Source organism: Phyllostomus discolor, chromosome X (assembly GCF_004126475.2).
Source record: "Phyllostomus discolor isolate MPI-MPIP mPhyDis1 chromosome X, mPhyDis1.pri.v3, whole genome shotgun sequence".
NCBI classification, from domain to species: Eukaryota; Metazoa; Chordata; class Mammalia; order Chiroptera; family Phyllostomidae; genus Phyllostomus; species Phyllostomus discolor.
In genome coordinates, this window is record NC_050198.1 from 86,821,798 (window position 1) to 86,843,949 (window position 22,152).

Consider the following 22,152-nt stretch of genomic DNA (forward strand, 5'->3'; position numbering starts at 1 on the left):
ATCTTTTTCCTGGCCTTTTCTTTCCACTCTCACTTGCCTGTATTCTTTGCAAATGCCCCACCAGACCAAAAACAACAACAACAACAACAACAAAAAACAACAAACGAGTGGATTTATAGCTCTGTCTGAACCTGTCATTATGTCCGGAAAGACTACACCAGATAGAAGTGGGGAGCGGTCCCATACACAACCCTGGAAAGTATATCCTTAATGGATAAGAATTCCCATTGCTGCTCCGGATAGAAGTAGAAGATAGCAAAGCCTTGGCTGTAGGAGGGGTGTATGTGGGACGGGCAGGGGGGGGGGATTCCATCTTACAGTGTTCATTCCCACTCTCTCCTACATTTGCTTTTGAAAATGTTGAAAATTCGAGGCTGATTAACCCCGTGGTTTGAAAACTGCGCGGATCCTGTTTGTGTCTAGTGAGTTTGCCATATAGTGCGTTTAGCTTTTTGTGTGCATGTTTTGTTTACACTGTCAAAGCTAAGTTCATTCTGTGCATATTTAGTATTTATGTTTGTGTGTGCATTTGCTGTTAATGTGTGCATGTTTACTCCCTTTTCTGTGTAGTTTGTTGTGTCACTGGCTTGTGTGCTTACTGTTACTTGGTTGTGTGCGTATTTAGTGTGGTGTGTTCGTGTTTACTGTGTTTCGTGCATGTTTCCTGCTGCGTGCATGTGTCTACTGTGTTATCTGCTTATTGTGTTGTGTCTAGTGTTCCATGGGGAAAGGGTGGACAGCGGCAACTTATAGCCACTACTCAAAACTAAAGATTCGACGCTTGGTTTAGAGGGAAGAGAAAGCTCTAATTGTAATCATTTCTCCTTTCTTGGGTGTCAAACGGCCGGCAGCAGCTCAGGCACAGACGGTGAGCTGGCCAACCTCATTCCGTGGTCTCCGGACCATCAGGGCCCACGGTGGCATGTAGGGAGGACACAGCTAGTGAGCCGTGAGCGCGGAACTGCTGAGCTTGTCCTGGGATCGGCGTCCCGTGGCCGCCGAGGGGGCACATTCTCGGGATGGTGAGACGCCGCGCCGACGGAGGGAACGATCCTTGCGAGGCAGAGTTCATTTGGTGAAAGCTAGTACAGCGCACCCGAGGGATGCTTGCCAGCTTCGGGACTGAGGGAAGCCGAGGAGAGGCCTGACTCTGCCCTGCCGGTCCCTGGCTGGAGCCTGGCTCCAGTTGTGTACAGCAGCGTGAACCCAGCCGAGCCCACTCGCGGGCGCTCGGCCTCAGCCGCCTCACCTGCCAAACGCCTGGTCACGGTCCAATCAGAGGTGGTCGCTGGACCGCGGCTGCCATGTTCCCCACTCCGCTCTGCCAATCAGTGAAGCGGTGGCCAATGGGCTGCAGGGCCGGGGGTCAGGTGACCGCGGGCCAGCTGGCTTCCCATTGGCGAGCGCTGAGTGGCCTCCCGCTCTGTTTATGTGAAAGGAGTGAGTGATTGACTTTATCAGTCCAAGGACATTACTCAGGAGGCAAGGAGGCTGGGACTCGCGCGGTGAGCGGCGCGGACTGAGCCTGCCTCTTGCCTACTGCCCGCCCGGCGGTCGCGAACCGGCTCTGCCATTTAGCTCAGCCCGGGCTGCAGACCCGTGTGGAGGGAGCCTCCTGGCCCCGCGGTTGTGCTCTCGGGGAGAGGAGGGGTGCGTGGGACAGGATTGACAAACTCCGCCCTCCACTTGTTATTTTGCTTATTTTTCTTTGTGCGCGCCTTTTACTTTGTTAAACCAGATCTAGTCCTAGAGTCTTTCTCATCCCTTTCCCTCCCATCCTTCTACCCCCCTCCTCCCTACTCCAGCTTCTTCTATTTCCCCTCCTCCCTCCTATCCTTCTGCAGGAGACTCGCAGCGACGGAAAGTTGCAGCCCCTGGTACTGCCTTGGGGGTCTCCCGGCAGTGTCCAACCGCCGCCACCCCTCTCCGATTACAGCACTTCGGAGGTCTCTTCACCCGCACCTTCGCTCTCTGCAGCCAGGTCGCCTGTACCCAGAACGCCCCACCCATGACGATGCTCCTGGATGGAGGTCCACAGTTCCCCGGGCTCGGAGTGGGCAGCTTCGGCGCGCCGCGCCACCACGAAATGCCCAACCGCGAGCCGGCGGGCATGGGGCTGAGTCCCTTCGGGGACTCGCCCCACGCCGCCGCCGCCGCCGCCGCCGCCGCTGCCTTCAAGCTGAGCCCAGCCGCAGCTCACGATCTATCTTCTGGCCAGAGCTCTGCGTTCACGCCGCAGGGTTCGGGTTACGCAAATGCCCTGGGCCATCACCACCACCACCACCATCATCACCATCATCACCATACCAGCCAGGTGCCCAGCTACGGCGGTGCCGCCTCCGCCGCCTTCAATTCCACGCGCGACTTTCTGTTCCGCCAGCGTGGCTCCGGGCTCAGCGAGGCAGCCTCAGGTGGCGGGCAGCACGCGCTGTTCGCGGGTTCGGCGAGCAGTCTCCACGCTCCAGCTGGTATTCCCGAACCCCCAAGTTATCTACTCTTCCCCGGGCTGCATGAGCAGAGCGCCGGGCACCCGTCACCTACAGGGCACGTGGACAACAACCAGGTCCACCTGGGTCTTCGCGGGGAGCTGTTTGGACGTGCAGATCCATACCGCACGGTGGCCAGCCCGCGCACGGATCCCTACACGACGGGCGCACAGTTTCCAAACTACAGCCCGATGAACATGAACATGGGCGTGAACGTGGCGGCCCACCACGGACCTGGCGCCTTCTTCCGTTATATGCGGCAGCCCATCAAGCAGGAGCTGTCGTGCAAGTGGATCGACGAGACTCAGCTAAGCCGACCCAAGAAGAGCTGCGACCGGACCTTCAGCACCATGCATGAGTTGGTGACACACGTCACTATGGAGCATGTGGGGGGCCCGGAACAGAACAACCACGTCTGCTACTGGGAGGAGTGCCCCCGCGAGGGAAAGTCATTCAAGGCGAAGTACAAACTGGTCAACCACATTCGAGTGCACACAGGCGAAAAGCCCTTCCCATGTCCCTTCCCGGGCTGCGGGAAGATCTTTGCCCGCTCCGAAAACCTCAAGATCCACAAGAGGACCCACACAGGTAAGGGAGAAGGGCAGGGATCCCGGGATTCACCGCGGCGCAGCTCGGAGGAGCGGACCTTCAGCTTGAGGGCAAGAGAGAGGGGTGGCGCCTCCAGGGGTTTTGGAAAGGAAGCGCTGTCAGTGTCCCTCTATCTCTTGCCTTTCTCGCCCTGTGGCGCTTTTGCCCACTTCTAACTTCTCGGGCACATTGCTCTGCCATCTCAAAACCTAATTGGAAACTTCTGGCACCCAGGAACAAACTGGCGCCGCCTCTTTTTGTCCCCCTTTCTGGGTTACTATGAAGGGACTCCGATTGTGTTGAGAGCGTATTGCTTACAAGCGATTTAGCTTTCGGCACACATTCGGGAAAGGCAACCATAGAAATGCTAATGAAAGCTAACTTTCGGTTACTTCCGCTCTTTTTTAACCCGTGATTGGCATATCTCCTAATTAAATGACTAATACCTTTGTCAAACTATTTTTATTTGGAGTTCCAGGTTCGATTCAGTCCTTCGGGAGGAAACCTAACGTAGAAAAGGCATCACAGTTTCGTGGCTTGCTCTGAACATCTTGTAAACTGTCTGGAGTCCCTGGATTTATATAGTTTTCTTTCTGAAGGTTAAGTACGACGACTCAAGATTTTTAAAACTGGCTTAGCAAAATCGCTGCATTTGAAAGAGGCAAATTAACTGGTACAAAGAAGGAACTGAACCGGATTGTCCTGTCCCAGGTCCATTGTGCGGCCGGGGATTGGTTACATTTCCTAGGTAGTGGCAGAATGTGGCTGGGATTTGGGAACTGTGGGCCGGGTAGAGTACAAGTACAACTTAGGGGGAACTTTGGAGGAGCCTGGGGCTTTCCCATCCTGCGCGAGAACAAAGGGACCGGCAGGTTGTGAGCCAGTCCTGCCCCACCCCCGCCCATCACTCCCCAAAACCAAGAGCTTAACCAGCGCTCTCCATTTTTCTCCAGGGAAAAGAGATGTTGCAGCCGCTTCCACTCGGCACTCCCTCTCCAGGAAGATCCCGGGGCGCTCCGTTTTCCGCTGTTCGGCTCTAGGAAGCTCCTGGCCCTGACCATATTTCCCCCCCTTTGCGTTTTTGCCTTTTGCAGGTGAGAAACCTTTCAAATGTGAATTTGAAGGCTGTGACAGGCGCTTTGCCAACAGCAGCGACCGCAAGAAGCACATGCACGTGCATACCTCGGACAAGCCCTATATCTGCAAAGTGTGTGACAAGTCCTACACTCACCCGAGCTCTCTGCGCAAGCACATGAAGGTAATTACCTCTTTATTAGCGGTCGGCGGTTTATAAATACTCGGCCCAATATCGGGCCGCGGAACTGAAGCGCCAGTGCTGCCCACCTGTATTCTCCACTTTAAATCCCATTTGCTCCAGCCATAACACCTAGGACCCATTTTGGGGACCCGGAGTGGGGTGGGGAAGAATACTGTGGGGAGGAGGAGGGAGCGGAGGGAACAATTGGTTGTTTACTGGGAAGCTCTAACCAAGCTCGCCAGGACTTGAGGTTGTCGGGGCTGCCTCTTCCCAGTTCAGTCCGGAGTAGGAAACTAGAGTGCCCGCGCCGAACCCGGGGGTGGGTGGTTCATTCGCTCTCCAGCTTCCCATAAAACAATAAAGCTGACAAGCGAGGTCTGATTCCCACGCATTTATGTCAGACCTAGCAGCGCCTAGGGTGCTTGTGCCATCTTCCTCTGTACCTGCTTTCCCAAGCCAAACCGGGCTTGGTGAAACCTGGGTCCGGAGTATTTTATAGGGCCCCAAAAGACTAAGTGTTTGTCCCACTCCATCTGCGGAGAAAACATTTATGGAGGGGCATGAATAAAAAAAACAGTGCCTTATTCTTCTTCCATATGCCAATATTAGGATTGAAACTGTTTTGTTGGGGAACATCTCCGGGTTTTCTAGACGTTGGTAATACGGAAATTAAAAACAAACAAAATCAGCAGCGTTTCTCTTTTAAGTGGGTCATTGGGCTGTTTTGTTCTTACAGTGCTCAAATTCTGCTCTTGTTTTTGCTTGCACAATGCCAGTTGGAATTATATTCATTATAATATATACATGTTAATTTTAGGTTCATGAATCTCAAGGGTCAGATTCCTCCCCTGCTGCCAGTTCAGGCTATGAATCTTCCACTCCACCCGCTATAGCTTCTGCAAACAGTAAAGATACCACTAAAACCCCTTCTGCAGTTCAAACTAGCACCAGCCACAACCCTGGACTTCCTCCCAATTTTAACGAATGGTACGTCTGAGGACAAATACAAACACAAACCCTGTTAACCATAGAATGGACCAAATGCATTTTTAAAAGAAAAGTGAGACCAGTCAAATGGAAATGGAGTTTTAAGGCAAGAGGCCATAAATAGGGCTATATCTTGTTAATTGCAATTGTCCAGGAAGGTTTCTGGGTAAGAGCCAAAAGTAGCTATGCCCTTTTCTCAGGATTAGGAAATATGTTTTCACATGTGAAGGATTAAAAAATATTTTCACTGCTTTTTCCTCCACTTTCTCTTGCTCTGCACATCCCATACCTAAACTCCTTCAGTTCATTTTAACATTTGTCCTATTTCCTGAGAGGAAGTTATAGAAGGATTGGTGGTGGAGATGTTAAACTGATGAAAATTCTTCTCCTTAGTGGTGATTGTTTAAACTCTCAGTCTTAAACCGTGCCAAAGTCCTGTTATGTCTTGAACTTTTCCTCAAAGCATTACTCTTGTGAATGTATTTTTGTCTAATGGGGTCAAAACTGTTGTTCAGTATTTTTCAGCCTGAGGATGTGATGTTACTCTACACAGATTGTGACATTTAGTATACAGTTGCCTTTGTAATAACTTTTTTTGTAAATACATATCCATTGATGCCATATTTATCGTTGTAATTTAATTATTGCTACAAGTGCCGGGAACTGAACAATATTTATGGATAAATGTTTTCTAACAAATTCTGTACAGCTTTTGATTATAACTGCTTTAGCATTAAATTTTATTGTTTTGAAAGAAGAACAAAATTTACAATTTTTGAACCACTGACTCCTTTCTCTTGTTTTGTAACAGCCTCCTACAAAGAGGAGACGTGAGCAGATGAATCTTGTTTGTTGGTATTTATAACTCACTCAGATCCCTTTTTTAAATTGTTAAATTATTTTTCTACTATGGTATAGATTCCTTACATTGTCAGTTTTCACCTGGGAAGACCCTCCTTTCTTTATCTGTAGCTCAGATGGTTCTTTAACTGCAAGTTTAAATATGTTTGTCCCAGATTTTTGGCATGCAAGTCAAATATTACTGATCAATTCAGTTAGTGGCCATGACATCTCAATCTTGTACTTCAAAGACTGGGAACTGGATTTAATCATCCCTGACCTACATATATAAACATAAAGTTACCTAATGAGTTTTATGTCCCTTAGTTTTTTATTGCCTTACATAAAAATGAACATTGTAGCAGGATGAATGTCTGTCTATTCTGTCAAGAGATCACCCATATACCCACATATGTTTGTATCTATGATTTATCTAATCTATCAAATCTATTTAGCTATCTATATATTTTCAAAAGTAAGCATATGTCTGAAACAGTGGTGATGAATAAGGCCAGTTGAGCCGTGCTTACTATGGTTAAAGTGCTTAAAAAAACCATAGTCCATTTATAAATTTGGAAGGCAAAGGGATGTATTTTGCTGTATATAATCAATAATTTTCACAATTATTCATAACATTTTATAGCAGTGTGATAACTACAGCAGTTCTGAAATTATATTATGGAAAGGAAAACATTTGCAAAATATGTATTTTTAAAGTTCATGGTTTGTAGGCAAAGATGTTAAGAGCATTGTTTCCATTAAAATCAATAACAATGAAAAATGGTTGTTTGGTTTGTGATAAAATATTAACAATCCATTTAATCTTCAGTGAAACAACTCATTTAGACAGACAGTTGTTTTACAGTTATATGAAAAAAATCTGCTTACTATTTTGGGGGGCTGGAGTGGGTATAGTATTGAGACTTTTTTAAATAAATGAGGGTGCTGTTTAATATTGAGAGCCCAATTTCTGCATGAATAACCAGCTTGCAAATCAGTTAATAGAATGTTGGAGATAAGGAATTGTAAAGAATTTAGAAATGTAATGAATAGGCTTAAGTACCTTCTCTTGAAAGGACAATGCTCTAGGTTTTTCTGGTGGCAGTCAATTTGGTAATATAAATAATCATTTTGAATTCTAGAATTCTGTTTATTGTTATTTTTGAAGAAATAAAGTCTTGGCACATCTTATTTATAACATTTTTGTATTTGGTGCCTGATTTTTTCAAACGTTTAAATAAATCAACCTTAAATTGACATGCTCAGAGAACTGATGATTAAAAGAAATTTTAATTCCCTGGATACAGTTGAAGCAGTATATTTTAAGTTACCTACTGAAGCTTATCAACAGACAATTATTAACAGTTTCTAATTGTAAACTCCTTTGGATGAAATGTTTTGTTTGTGGAGAATGGAGTTTTGTTTTGTTTTTGTTTGTTGTTTTTTTTTTTTGTTTTTCATTTTCCTCTACCAGTAGAAAAGGCAAGGGCCTGAGTAACATGAACAGAGATTGGGATGACTTCACAAGTGAGGAGCAAGTAACCTGGTCAGTCAGTCTGCCATACCACTCCTAACCCAGACATTCCACTCTTGACCTTGACATTGAGGGTGCTGGAGCAAATTCCTATTTCAGGATTTTTCCTTCACTTCACACCAGAGAGTGTTTTAAATGGTCAGCAAATTTTCAGAAAGTGTATGTTCACAAGATTGGGTGTGAATATATTCTAACTAAAATCTAAATAGAACAGTTTTTTTTTTTCTGAAATATTAAGTGAACTTCAACAGTTCACTGTTTTCTTCATGAATTTCTTCACCCCACCCCAACTTAAACCTAACCTTAAATGGGAGTAGAGTGGAGGGTTTGATGCAAGATTTTTGGAAACTTGCTTCACCCCCACTCCCATTACATATATTAAATATCTTCTTAGGAGACGTAAAGAAGAGTTTCATCGTTCCTGAGTAGGCTTGAAATTGTTTTACCAAAAATTCTACTGTAAAGCACTGTGTTCTAACAGGAGAAAATGCCAATTGACAATGATGATAACAATATTAAGATAATGAAAAAGTTTTGCCCCCTACACAATTTCCTCTAATTTGGGTGTAGCATCATATTTGTTAAATAGCAAATAGTCTATGTCCCGTCCCCGCCTTCTCTCCCCCGAGAAAAACTCATTTTACTAGTAGGACACTTTTCACAGATTTCCTTCCTATAATTTGAATCTGAGAGTGTATATTTATATTCTTGAATTTTCAGAAAATATCTTAAAAGAATAAGCATCCTCACCCACTCCCCAAACAAAATCTTGCGATCCTAAAGATGGATCTGTGGAAACCATGAATGTTAGTTAGGTTCTGAGTCTAAGTAGTCTACCTCGAATTTCATTCTTGCTCCTGGTAAGAACTTTGTTAAAAAGTCCACTATCTTCCAAAGTGGGCGTTTAGCTTAAGATTTCTACTTTTGGGTGGGGAAGGGGGAGGTATATACTTCAACACAGAAGTTTGTCGTTCATCTACTTTGGAAGGTTAAAGATCTGGGTCCGGGCTAAGCAGGGTAGTCAGTTTTAGCTACTTCCAAGGTTGGAGAGCCAGTGGGGACAGCCTCTGTTCACAAAGCCTCCCAGGAAAGTTGGGTCCAGGACTCCCTTGCCCTTCCCCCTTCTCACTGCCTGCTGTCTCCTCCTCTCCTGGCTCCCTCTCATCCCTTGTATAACTACCCGCCCCATCCAAACAAGAGAAAAAAGTCTAAGGGTATCTTTCCACTTAGGTTTCTCAAAGAATTGCCACTGGCGTGCCCATCCCCTGAAGAGCGGTTCTCCGCTTGGTAGGCGGGCCTGATATTTCTCTTGAAATATCTGACCGTCGAGGCTCAAGTGTGTAGTCAGGATTTGCCCGCGAAGAGACCAGGCGTTCTGGATGGCAGGACTCCCGCTCTGCTAGTCTTTCAGGCTCCTCGCAGGGGCGTCCAGATTCTCCGTCCACACAAGTAGAAGCTGGAGCTGGGAGCGGGGCGGGGGCAGGGGTGGACCTCATTTCCTACGGTGGATTCTCAGGCGGCCTCGGCCCGCTGACCCTTTGACCTCCACCTACTGGGCCCTCGGCGCTGTAAGCCGGCGGTCGCCTGGGCTCCGAGGGCGCTTCGCGCCCCATCACCTCCCGGCGTCATTAGGCCGACTGGGATGTAAAGCAGGAATCAGCCGCTGCCTAATCCGGGCCTAGGGTCAATAGGAGCCCAAACAATGGTGAGCTCCGAAGGCACGGCATAACGCTGGCTACAAATTTTGTGTGCCATTCCTCCTCTTAAGGCGGGGGTGGGAGGAGGAGAAGGAGGAAGGTACTTGTACACCCGAAAACTGCTCTGAGTTCCCGGGGCTCTTAGCGAGTGTCCTTTACCTTGGTCCTCTGGTCTCTTAGCAGTGTTAGGGATTGTAAGGATTGGCGAGGCCCCGGACCTGGTTGGGGGCCCGTGCGAGAGGCTGCCCCTGCGGGGAGAACAGACTTTGAAGTGGGTTTTTAGCGTGCACTTGTGAGAGCCGGGCCAGGGCCGAGCAAGGACCTGCAGGCAGGAAAGCAGAGGCTCGGTCCGGGCCCCGACCCCTCCCCCGTTCCCCGTAGCTCAAGCTTTTTCAAGTCACTGCCCCTCCCCACTCCTGCACCTTCGCCCCGCGCAGGCGCACACCCCTCAGCCGTCGAGTCGGATTTTGCTGCTAGGTGGTGGAGGGCAAAGTTGAAAGTGCCTTTACTGCCCCGCGGACTCTGCTGAGCCGCAAGGGAAGAGAAAAAGAGGCATGTAGGAAAAGGGGGGTCGATTTGGGGGCGGCTTTTGAGTTGTGAACATGGCGGCCGCATGCGAACCCCCGCGGAGCTTAGCAAAGCTCAGACTGTGAGCTGCAGAACTGTTGTGTGGTTTAAGCTCTTGTTATTCCCCAGTTCACAGAGTCCCGCAGAAGAATGTAGGTCGTGGTGGCCGCACACAAAATTGTTAAAAAACAAAAACACGCGGAAGCAAATAAGTTCTTCCAGGGCATTTTGGGAGTGAGAAGTTGGAGAGCCTTCTGGGGGTTGGGGTTCCCAGGGGGACTTGGATGTGAAACCTGCCAGAGGCCAACCCACCTTCCCGTCCCGACTTAAAACAGCCCTCATGGGCTGGGAATGCCATTTTGACTTATCGTGTACAGGTCGGAATTCCACAGCACTTTCCACCCTTTAAAAATGCCAATGAGTGGGCACACGCTGTGTTATAGGACAATGGCAAGGCCCATGAAGCGAGTACGTAGGCACCATTTCCAAATAAAATGGCCCAGGTTATCAACACAGGCATGCCATTTCGACTTTGAACTCACCACGTTGCCCGGGCCCCCGTTTTCTGCACATCTCATTTAAACGTGGGCCTATGAAAAATGTCTCTGTTGAAGCTCTTATGTGTTCTTTAACAACTGCTGGTTTTACCTTAAAATTAAAAAGGCCACAATCTGTAAAGCTTTCATTCCCCTTTTGCGTAACTGCCTTAATGCTGCGTGTGAAAGAACTCCTGGTAGCTCTTGGATCTTGAACTCGTGTTTTCTCCGCCGAAAAATGCTACAGATTCACTAAAATGTGGGATTAAAGATTGTGGTTATTGACCTCCGGCTCCTATAGGAAAATAAGCGGCACAAATTCTTTCGCCTTGGGTGTTCGTGAAGGCCAACAGTTACGCGAAAAGGCAACTTTTTCGGGGCTGTCCACTATCAAGTATTTGGGTTCCTGAAGGTTTGGGGCAGTTCCTTTAGGTCACTTTGGGGAGGCCCCCAGGTGGGTGGGCAAGTCATTAGCAAAGCTGGCCTAGATCTGGGGGAAATCTGCAAAACAGCGCCTTTATCTGCAGAGAACAATTGATGAGGTTGTCTTTCCTCCTTTTCAGTGCACAAAGAATACGGCTTTGGAGCAAGAATTTGGAATATGCATTTAAGTTGTCGCGCTTTGCTGGAAACCCCTGAGCAATTAAAATAAGCATGCTCTGTAGTATTTTCTGCCCTTTTCTTATGTGTGATTCCTTCAAGTCAAAGGGACTGCAGACAGTTTGGAAACTTGTTTTGAAATTGCCACCCAACAGATCTTTCTCTTTTTTTCCCCTTTGGGTGAAGTTTCCTTCCTGTGCTCAGCCACTCCCTTCTATCCCCTCGATGGACTATGGTACTGACATCTTTGAGATCAAAGGAAGTAGATGGCGCTTGCTGTATACTTATTTTTCTAAGCTGTAGTTCAAACTCTGAAATTTGAGATTTTTCCTGGGTAAAAGCTCTTGGTACCAAAAGAGTGGAAAGTGAAATGTTCATTCATTTGAAAAAACTTGAGCTACTGGTTAGGTAGTTTGTCTCTAAGAACTACAGAACCCAGATTTTCTCTTAAATTGACTTTAAAATCAAGCTAAAGATGCACTGCTGAACTGACTCCCCTGGATACCTGTGGTGTTCTTTGGGTCATTTGATATGGTAAAAGTCTGGTTGACTTTCATAGGAGTTAAGTGAATGGAATTTCTGCTAAACCGGAGAATGATAAATTAGTAGAACTCAATTTTTTTATAATGATGACCCCAAAGGGCACTGCTTTCCCCACTGAGGTTTGGTTTGTATGATTACTATGGAAATTTACAGCTTGAAAAACACTTAGTTTTGCAGAAAGCATTTAAATGGAGTGTTCACAGCATTTGAACTAATAGTAGTTTAGGAACAAAACTTTGAATAAGATTAGAGGAATTCCTCTTTTGAAAGAAAAAATCTGTTAAAGCTAAAGAAAATATCTTGCTTTAAAAAATTATCTACCAAAGCAAACAATTTTGTATTTTTTAATGTGGTGCCAGTTCAGTCTGTTTACAAATTTGATGAATAGAGAGAAATGTGAGCTTTACAATACTATAAAAATAGCCTTCACCAGGTGGCAGGTTTATAATGTTTGATCTCCAATAGGATGTATATGTTATCTAATGTGTTATTAAAACAACCTATGTAAAGACCATTTGTACATAAAATGTTAAAAAATAACAGATTCCATAATGTTTTATTATAAACTAGCATTTAAAACAAAATATCCAGTAACATTTTATGAAATTTTTCTAAAAGTAAATGTAGCCTATTTGGAGCTATCTGCAGTTCACTTTTTTTTTTTTGCCAGTGTTGTCCTGCTTGGTATCCGGGACAGTCTCTAATTCCTGACGAAGAACTTGATACTGACGTTGGTTTGCAGCAGCCAGACCTCTGTAACACTACCTATGCTAAATGCAGGGTTAATGCCGAACCTACTGTGCAAGAAATGATTTACCGATGAGGTTTCAAAGAAAACCACATCAATTTGATTGTCTGTTACCTTGAAGTGATCATTTTAAGAGTAGTAGCTTTTTCCCTAGGTATAAAAAGACTATTTTCTTCTTTCGGTGTATTTCATTCTGTGTTGAGCAATCTTTTGTGAAATGAAAAAACAAAAAAGTCCCCCCTGAGATTTATAAATTAGAGGATGGAGGTGAAGAGTGGTCTAATTTATAACCCAGTATGTATTATCTCATGCATTGTGTTGACCTTGTCCAAAATCTCTTTCAAATATCTGCGTTCATCATGTAAACCAAAGTGTTTTAAACTTAGAAACATGAACACTTGTTTTATTAATTTCATGTTTGTGTTCAAAAAGGAATACCCAGGATCCCTACAGCTGTTGTTTGACCTAAATAAAACCATTAAAATTATTTTGTGATTATTGTCTTATTACAGTGACTATAGCCTCTAAATAACCTTGATTAACGTGTTGAAGTGGGACAATTTTTATTCTATTCATATTTCTAAAAATATATCTGGGAATTCCCTGAGCAATAAATTTTGAGGAAAAAAAAAACCCACTGAACAAATCCCAACCAACTGTTTTGACCTCTCAGTTTTTTCCTGGAGGAACTCACCAGGTGCTGGGGAGGTCAGGGGAAGAATTCAGAGTCAAGGATTGATTAGGGTGATTAGAAGGAAGAACTGCAGGAAGGGGTTTTGAGAGAAAAAAAGAGCATTTGAACACCACTACTTGAGTGAGAAAGAGAAAGACAAAGCTGAAGATAACCTCAAAGGCGAAAGGGAGGCCTCTGGAGAGGAGGCATTGCAGCATAGCACATTACATGTACATTATTTAGAAGCCCCAAAGTAGTTTATGAGGCAGATAATTTGCAACCATTGATTAGAACACTTACAGAATTGTGGAATATAGATGTTATTAAAAACAAGTTGTCATTAATTGACTGCAGTGTTAGACAAGATGAAGACATTTCAGAAAGATTCTTGGAACTCTAGATACTTAATGTCTCATTTTAAATTTAACATCCCTAATCTGTGAGTGGTCATCATTCTATTTATTAAGCATGATTATGCCATGATGAGGTATTACCAAATTGCAGGCTGATAGAGTATATTCCTACAGGTTTTTTAGATCCAGTTTTATTAAAATTTCTACTATGTAGACTGATGATACTGTCATTTTTAAGGAAAGGGAAAACTACTCACCTCTCCCTGATTTGTTATGTTCATTTATTTTGGAGTAGGAATATAGGCCAGTTAAGAAAAACTATAATCCATTGATTCTTAGATCCCTAAAACTTGACACTTTTGTATCCCTATAACAATATTGGTAATTTTTTTTTGTTTTTAAGAAAAAGAGCTGTTCTTTCACACAGACAGCACAGTATTATAATGGGGTTATTTTTAAAGCCCTTAGAAAGGTAAACTACAAAGTTGTGCATGAGTCAGCTGCATTGTAATAATAATACCTCCTAAGTTTATTCTAAGGATTAAGCAAGAAAATACCCACAAAGAGCCTGGCACAGAATCATCTGTGAACAGATGTCGTTTCCCTTCTTTTCCTCTTGTAGGTAGCTTTTGATTTTTGCTTTGGGTAAAATTTCTTATTTTTAATCTTATGGAATATTTTACTAAAAACTTATAGTTATTTGTACTGGAGTGAAAATGCAGTCTTTATAAAAGAGATGCAGACTTAAGGGCATATAAGAAATATAGCATTTCATAAGCATAATCACTAGATCAGGCATGTGGGTATATAAACATAGCTATGAATATTTAAACATACACAATTAAAATGTTATTAAATGCCTGTTTTTCATTATCTTCTAGTAAATACATTTATGCTTAGATAAAAATAAGTTGTGTACTTAAAATATGTAGACATAGTAATTTAATGGTTTACTTTGATTTGATAAAACTTTTAATCAACAACCTTATTCTTACTATATTTACATTAAGTGACAATTCTATAATGTGAAGATTGGTATTTGCATTTAAAAGATTAAGTTTTATGACATGTTAAATAATTCTGTTTCCGGCTACTAAATTTATGTTATTATTACATGGGTGAGACTACAGAATAATGAGACTGATTTTCTTGTGGATCTTGAAAGGTAGCTCTGAAAGCAATTCCCAAAGAGGAGTCCCTGGAATGTTTTGACCAATGTCAGCGTCCTTGGAATAATTTTATGGACTCCCTAGGTGATGGCCTCACTCAAGATAAAAAACAAAGCAAGCAACAGCTACCAGGATTATTACTTTAAAGCTATACTTTTGGTTTTATTATGTTTTAAAAAGATACCCTGATTATTTTATAATAAGAAAATTGAGGCTGGATGGAAAGTGTAGAAATGCTGTATTATAGCATTATGAAATATATTTTTCTCAGTTATAGGTCGATTTATGCAGTAAAACAAAACAAAAACAGCAATACGCTAAGCTCTTCTCAGATGAACTGAGTGGTGAGTATGAGTATTTTTTTCCTTCCCACCAATTTTGGGGACCTGGAGATTCCCAGAGAGTTTGTACTGCTGAATGATAATGGCTTTTGCACAGAGGCCTTGGAGACTTTTCATTATTTCCTTTGTCTCTCTCTTTCTTTAAGATTTTATTTATGTTTACACAAAGGGGAAGGGAGGGAGAAAATGAAGGACACAAACATCAATGTGTGGTAGCCTCTCGTGCACCCCCTATTGGGGGCATGTGCCCTAGACTCGGAATCCAACCGGTGACCCTTTGGTTCACAGGCTAGCACTTAATCCACTGAGCCACACCAGCTAGTGACTGACCCTACCCTATTAAATGTATGGGTCAGCTGTGTTAAACTTAAATGTTAAGTATTTTGTGTGTGTTACCTAGTAAAAGCAAAGTTATATTAAATGACCAGTTTCAATAATGATAGCTAGTGTAGTGCTGTAGTGCCTCCTGTGGATATATTCTCCTATAGGTGCACTCACTCTGTAGTCTGAAGGATCAAGTCAGTCAGTCAGTACAGTCTTCCCATAGAACAGTGATGGGGGTGCGGGGTGGGGGCTGAAGAACAAATTTATAGATTTTTAGAGAAGTATTCTTGCTCCTGTTGCCTTTTATTGCGCTTTCCTTAGGGGAACAGTCTTTTGGTCACCAGAAACTTCATGAGTGAAATGATAAAAATGTTATTGCCAACAACTTTCTCTGTAAATGGCCCAGAGTCAATAATAGGAAACTATTTGTGGTATAGATAAATAAATGAATTTTAACATTTTGATAGAAATTTAGTGCATAAAAACTGTTTACAAATGATTCACTAATGTTACCCAGCCAGAACTTACACAGAAAAGCTACACTCATATTTTTACAGCTAATCATCAGCAGAGTTTGTAATTGGTAGGCCAGCTGATAACATTTCTTTGGAAGCTTCACTATTCTTAAAAAAATATTTAGCCAGGATACCTACTGAAATGTAACATCTTATTGGATGTGGTGATAACCCAAAACAGAAGGTATTCCGTTAACTTCTGACCATTGATATATTAAAGGAAGACATTCAGTTTAGCAACATTAGTGATTTCAATTGATTCATCAATTGCCAGTATCTAGCAGCCATCATGTTTCACTTTGCTAACAAGCTGATATCTCACATCTGATGCCAACAGCTCTGGACTTTCAAACAAATGACATGTTTGATGAAGAAATCTTTTCAGAATCATTATGCACTTCAGCATTTGTCTTTTCTTCCAGCACAGCATCTGTGCATCTGTTCCATCAAGTGTCTATTACTTGATCATTTCTGAGCCTTCCATGGTTTTAAAGATTGATTTGAGGGTATATCAAAGATGTGAAATGAAGCTTCTTCCATTGAATATTACATTATTGAACACTTAAACACAGTGTTTATGTCCAAGGCACTAGATTTAATCTTGTGAATGAGACTGCCCGGAAGTGACTTTCTGAGAAGACATCATTATGAAAGAAGTTGAGTACAGGAGGGAAAAGAAGCCCTAATTAGGGAAAACTATTAAGGACATCTTTTTTTGTTGTTGTTTTTGCTATGGGTACTTAAAACTTCACACCACCTTCACAGTGTTGAAAAGTTTCCAAGCTTTAAGGCATTTCTCCGAACTGGTGAAATGAAAATTCACTGGTTGAACTGCTTAAAAATGGATGCAATTCATACTTTAGTGAGCCTCGTTTAACTGGATAATTTGCTTATATGCATAAAACTGAGAATGTCTTAATCTCCAGTTTGCATGTGTCTGGATTGCTTGCATTTGGCTCCATTAGATTCCCTATAATTGCATATTGACTAATTGCATAATACAGCTATTTGAACACTGAATTTAGGTCCAAATGCTTCCATTAATGCTGTAATCACTTAAAATAAGTGAATGAATATTTGGAATATAGTACTTGAAAATCCGAACACAGGCCAATAAGCACTTCCCTATTTTAAAATAAAAACTATAAAATAAACTTTGAATTTATATTTAACCAGTATGGTTTTCTATTGGGTAAATATTAAATCAGAAAATCAACTGACAATTGATAAATATGAAATCTTGATACCCAATAAATATTTTATCAAATCTACACTTGCTTTTAAGTGTTTTAAATTGAGCATCTACATATAACATAAATGTTCATTAAGATTAAATTATTTTTAAAAAGCAATTGTGCATTTGTTTTTAATTTGCAATCATTTCTTTAAATGTGTGGCCTTTGGTATTTTTTGTTGGGGTGGAAGAGGATTGCTTCTATAGTCTACACAAATTAAAACTTATTTGGTACATATGTGGTGTTTAATAAAGAAGTCATGGTTCTGTGTGCACATGTATACATTATATTTAGATTAAAAGTGTGTGTTCACAGTAGTTTGGTGTGCAAAACTGAAATTTCTGGTAGAATCTTTAGATAAAATAGATGATAAAACTCATTTATGCAGTGCTATAAAAATATTACAATTTCTGTGTTAACTGTAAATTGAGCATCTCGAATAGTTATGTTTGATTGTTAAATGTATTGTCTAGAATAAAGAAGTGGAGGACCTCACAGATCCTCAAGCTGAGCATTAACCTCAATCATATGTGGTGTGTCACAGGCTTTCACCCCTCTTAAATGGTTAAATTCAGGACACAATCTAAGGATCATTTTAGGAACTTTCCTACTTTAAGCTTTGAATTATATTCCTTGGTTTCATTAGGGTAGCTATACCAAATTGAAGCCGAAACTTCAGCCTTTTCAAAAAACATTCAATATTAATGGCGAGGTTATTGTATATATTTAAACTAGTTGATTCATTAAATCTACTGGATGTTCTGGCATTGTGCAGACAATTGTGTTCATAAGGACAAAATGAAGTGAGGAATTATACAGATAGCTGGATGTTTCAAAAAACCTGACTTTTGTACCTACCATGTCTCTGGCTTGGCACAATGTCCACCAATAAATGAGTGTTGAGTAACTCAAAGTTTGTTTATATAAATTATACTATGCAACTTAGTTGGCACTTTAGTTTTTGCTTATTTATATACTTCCACAGAATTATAGGATAAGGAGGCTACCTGATGAATGGCTTGTGAGTTGCCAGTATCAATGTGTCTCAGACTCAGCTCAGATAAACCAAATCAGACTTATCTGGATGCCTTTTAAACAAGTGTTCCAGGTGAATCTGATGCCAAAAGGTCGAGAAGCAGTGATATATATGAAAGTTTTAGAATTACTGTTTTACAGAGAATGTCAAAACTCTTTGCTATCAATTTATCTATGTGTTCACCCATGGTCTTTTAAGAGTCAGTATATCAAAATGGCCTGCTCAATTAATAAACTTCAAAATGACTTTTGTCTGAGACAATTTTTTTTTCCACTGTGGACAATTGTCTCAAATTCTCTCTGCTTCATTTTGCCAAAGCAGAACTGTCAACCATTCAAAAACACATAGATGTAATTCTGAGGACAAACTAGCATCTACAATCAGGGAGTAGAATCCTCAGCATGTGTTTGTTTGATTTAACATTTATCTTAAATGCAAAACCCAAGCCTTTTTGTATTTCTGATCATTTCCCATTAATTATGCCAAAAGTCTTTCTCCATATTTCTGCAACTTTCTGTGTCAATGATCATGATATATTAAAAATGGTAATGATATAACTACTGTGCTGTCTTAAGAATCCTAGCACTTCCTGAATCGGAAAATAATGCCCTAGCTTTGTCTATAATGAGTAAGAACAATAATTCTTTCACCTTCCCTGTACTTTTATTAGCCAGACATTACAATAGTTTTAGTTGGAAGAAAAAATCAACTCTAACATTAACTATTAGCATTATAGATGCTAAAAGATTGTTTTTTTCATTATATTAAAGAAAATACCAAATGCATCTAGTAGAGATGTTTAGTTCTCTGCACTTTCTAAGTTACAGAATGCTTTCTGCTGAGTCTTTTCATTACAGGTAGTTCCAACAAATAATAAGCTACGTTCCAAAATTTGCTTTTGAAGTTTTAGGTTATTCTAACTCACAATTTATCCCCTCTAGAATCAGTCCCTGGATTACCTCACAGAAAGTTTTAAAAAATTATTGTATTTAAACTTTAACTCACAATGTAGTCAGACAATGGAACCACGATAGTGCCTGGTGACTCAACTACAGATGCCAAATGCAGCCCTTGGCTCTTCTTCCCCAGCTGCTTAGACAGAATGGGGGCAGTAATGGTGGAAGTAGGAAAAGAGCACAGCACTCTACTCTTCTGTATCATCCTCCTTGTGGTTAGGGTAGGCCCGAGGAGAGTTCTAGAACAGGAGTGTGCATTGAACTGGGTTTCTAATGTAGGATCCAGGCTTTAACTGATGGTAAGGAATGGAGAATGGGAATAAATTGGCATGTGTGTTGGAATTTGCAAGGCAGGGGGCTTTGTAAGGCAACATCTTCCCTCTTTTGAGAACCACATCCCCTACCCTCTCTTTTTCCTATTCTGCTTTGAAAAGCTCTCCTTTTTCTTGGTTAAAAGCTTTGGTTTCCAGTCAGATAAAAACTAAACTCACTGAATCTACCTAAATGAGAGAATAATGAAGGAGTGAAAGAAAAGCATTTTAGCAGTAATTGATTATTTTTTCACTCCAAAAAGGGAATTGTACCCTTGATTTAATTTTTATATTTTTGTTTTGGCAGTAACCAATTATTTCTCATTCCAAAAAGAAAAAAAAAACATGTTCAACTTTGTGTGTGCATTTTTGTCCCATATGTTTTCAAAACATGAACATTTCCTCAGAAGAGTACATTAATTCATATCAAGTCTATTCTATCATGAGAACAAACTATAATGATGTTTAAATAAATAGTGTTTGCAGGAAAAATTTACAAAATTAGAGAGAAAGTACTATTTTTGTCTGTGGCTTCTGGATTTTTTTAGCTCTGTTTTTCTAGGTTACAATTCCCTGAAAATTTTAAGTTCTATAAAATCAGTTCATCTAATAAAATAGCTCAACCTGTACAATTTTTAGTTGTATGTTTCCTAATTTTAGGCTTATTTTGTAAATATTCCAATTTCTTATGTTTTTAGTATTGTTTTTTGTGGTTTTCAATGTCACATTTTCTGCTAAAGGTGTCAGAACAATTTTTAATGAGACAAATAATGAAATAAATATAATAAATTTGTAATAATTTTCAATAAATGTGTGTCATTTAACTCCAACCTGATGTTAAAGAGAACCCAGGTATGACAAACCAGGGTATTTCTAACAGCTTTGGAACTCATCACTAAATTCCTACATATTAAGAAATGTAATTGAAAGGCCACCCTTACAGGCTGCTCTTATGAAATGTCTTATTCTTTCTTGTCCCTGGGATTCTGCAGAGGATTAGGGAGGTAGCTGCTTGTTAATGTATACTCAGTAAATGGCCCCCTTCTTAGTGGTGCTGCCTCCAAGTAGTTTTCATTGGCAGTTTGTGAACTTTCTTGGATTTTTAAAGACTCTCCTTATTGTTCCATAAAATGCAATTTCCTTTGTCTTTTCAGTTCCATTTCTGTTCTTAGAATAGGGCTTAAAAGTAAGATAAAAGGCCTGATACTTTCCATCATAAAAAGTTGTAATGACAGGTCTCACTAATTAAAGTGTAACAATAGAAAAAAAAGTGTAACAATGGGAAGATTAGCCTTTCAGTTAGCTTTGTGTTGAATCAATACAGTATTTTCAAAAGTCGTAACTCAGAACATATTGGAGCACAACATATTTAAAATATATACATTCACACATGGATTTTATTATAGTATGCACACCAAAGAGTGGCATGGACAGTAAGGCTTTCATAATGCAGTAAATAGGAGGACTTCCTATTTAGGTATAAATTTTTGTGGTAGCAACCAGTCTACTACTAAAGTAAGAAAGACCATCCGGAGAGTTGAAGGGGTATCCTGTGGGACCAGGCTCTATGCTAATTTTGTAAGATGAGGTTTCCTCTGACTTCCTTGGTATCAGAGAAGTTTAGCATATGTTCTTTTAACTGTGTGTGCTTCCTTCCCTCAATGAACAAGCACATCTTCAACCCTGCCTTAGTAAAGGAATATTCCTTTCTTGTGGCTTCAGTACCACCATAACATGCCTAACACATTATTGGAACATTAGTAATCCCAAATATTTGAAGCTATGGAAAAGTATTCAATGTGTAAAACATGGTACACAATGGCTATTTTTGTCATTGTGCATCATAAGATAACATTTTTCTGAGTAGTATCTAACCATGTACTTTTCTGGAGATATAAAAATAATCAGAAGAGACCTAGAAAAATCCAATGAAGAAGGGCTAATAGGAAAGGTGAGAGAGTAAACAGGAGATAAAGTACTCATGTTTACATCAGGCTTCAAAAAAAAGTGTAATTTAGGTTTTAACATATTTTTAAAATTAGTAATTAGGTCTTCATTAACAAAGAAATACATGTAATTCTTTTTGTTTAAACTTTTAGGTTTGGTCTAAGTTCCTAACTTTAATACAAGTTAAATATTGCTTGTTTTCTATAATATGCTGTTTTAAAAAGAGGTCCCTGATGGCCCAGTTGGTGTAGCTCAGTGGACTGACGGTGGGCCTGCAAACCAAAAGGTCCCTGGTTTGATTCCCAGTCAGGGCACATGCCTGGGTTTCGGGCCAGGTCTCCAGTAGGGGACATGTGAGAGGCAAGCACGCATTGATGTTTCTTTCCCTCTCTTTCTCCCTCCTTTCCGTTTTCTCTAAAAATAAATAAATTAAATCTTTAAAAAAATAAAGAGGTCCCTGATTCACACTTTGTCACCATTAATTTCAGTGTATTTGAGACATTACTCAAGCTGAAGTGTCTGAATCAGGCAGAAACATTGGGTATGTTTTACTATATTTCAGCCCCTAAGATTTAATATTGTGACTTTGTTCCAATTTGGAATGATCACAATTCTAATTTTTAAATGTTTGTGTTCCTTAGAAAAATTGAAACATTTAACAGAAATGTCCTGTCCTATGTAAGGTGACTGTAGCTCAGTCACATGGGGGAAAGGAGACAAGAATGGCAATAGACAAGAGAAAAGGGTTGTCAAGTAAAACTAGACTTATTTTGCATAATATTGAGAGATTACCTTTTCTTCTTTAACTATCGAAATTGACTTAGGAGGATCGTATTGACATTCTTTCTTTATTTAAAAAGTATTTTATCGTTTATGCTATCACAGTTGTCCCAATTTTTCCCTCGCCC

At 41.1% G+C, this 22,152-nt stretch overlaps 1 protein-coding gene across 3 annotated transcripts; it reads left to right on the forward strand.

The window, feature by feature from the left end:
- Positions 1-1,475: 1,475 nt before the first annotated feature.
- On the forward strand, positions 1,476-12,871 carry ZIC3 (Zic family member 3). 3 transcript variants are annotated; one of them, XM_028523112.2, is made up of 4 exons: positions 1,481-1,505; positions 1,845-3,074; positions 4,169-4,332; positions 5,150-5,345. In XM_028523112.2, the coding sequence occupies exons 2-4, from the start codon at positions 2,009-2,011 to the stop codon at positions 5,327-5,329; spliced, it is 1,410 nt and encodes a 469-aa protein (XP_028378913.1). In that variant the 5' UTR covers positions 1,481-1,505; positions 1,845-2,008; the 3' UTR covers positions 5,330-5,345. The 3 variants fall into 3 exon arrangements, with proteins under 3 accessions (XP_028378914.1, XP_035872352.1, XP_028378913.1); XM_028523113.2 differs by lacking the exon at positions 5,150-5,345 and adding an exon at positions 12,307-12,871 and having other exon boundaries at positions 1,476-3,074; XM_036016459.1 differs by lacking the exon at positions 5,150-5,345 and adding an exon at positions 11,057-12,299 and having other exon boundaries at positions 1,476-3,074.
- Positions 12,872-22,152: the final 9,281 nt, after the last annotated feature.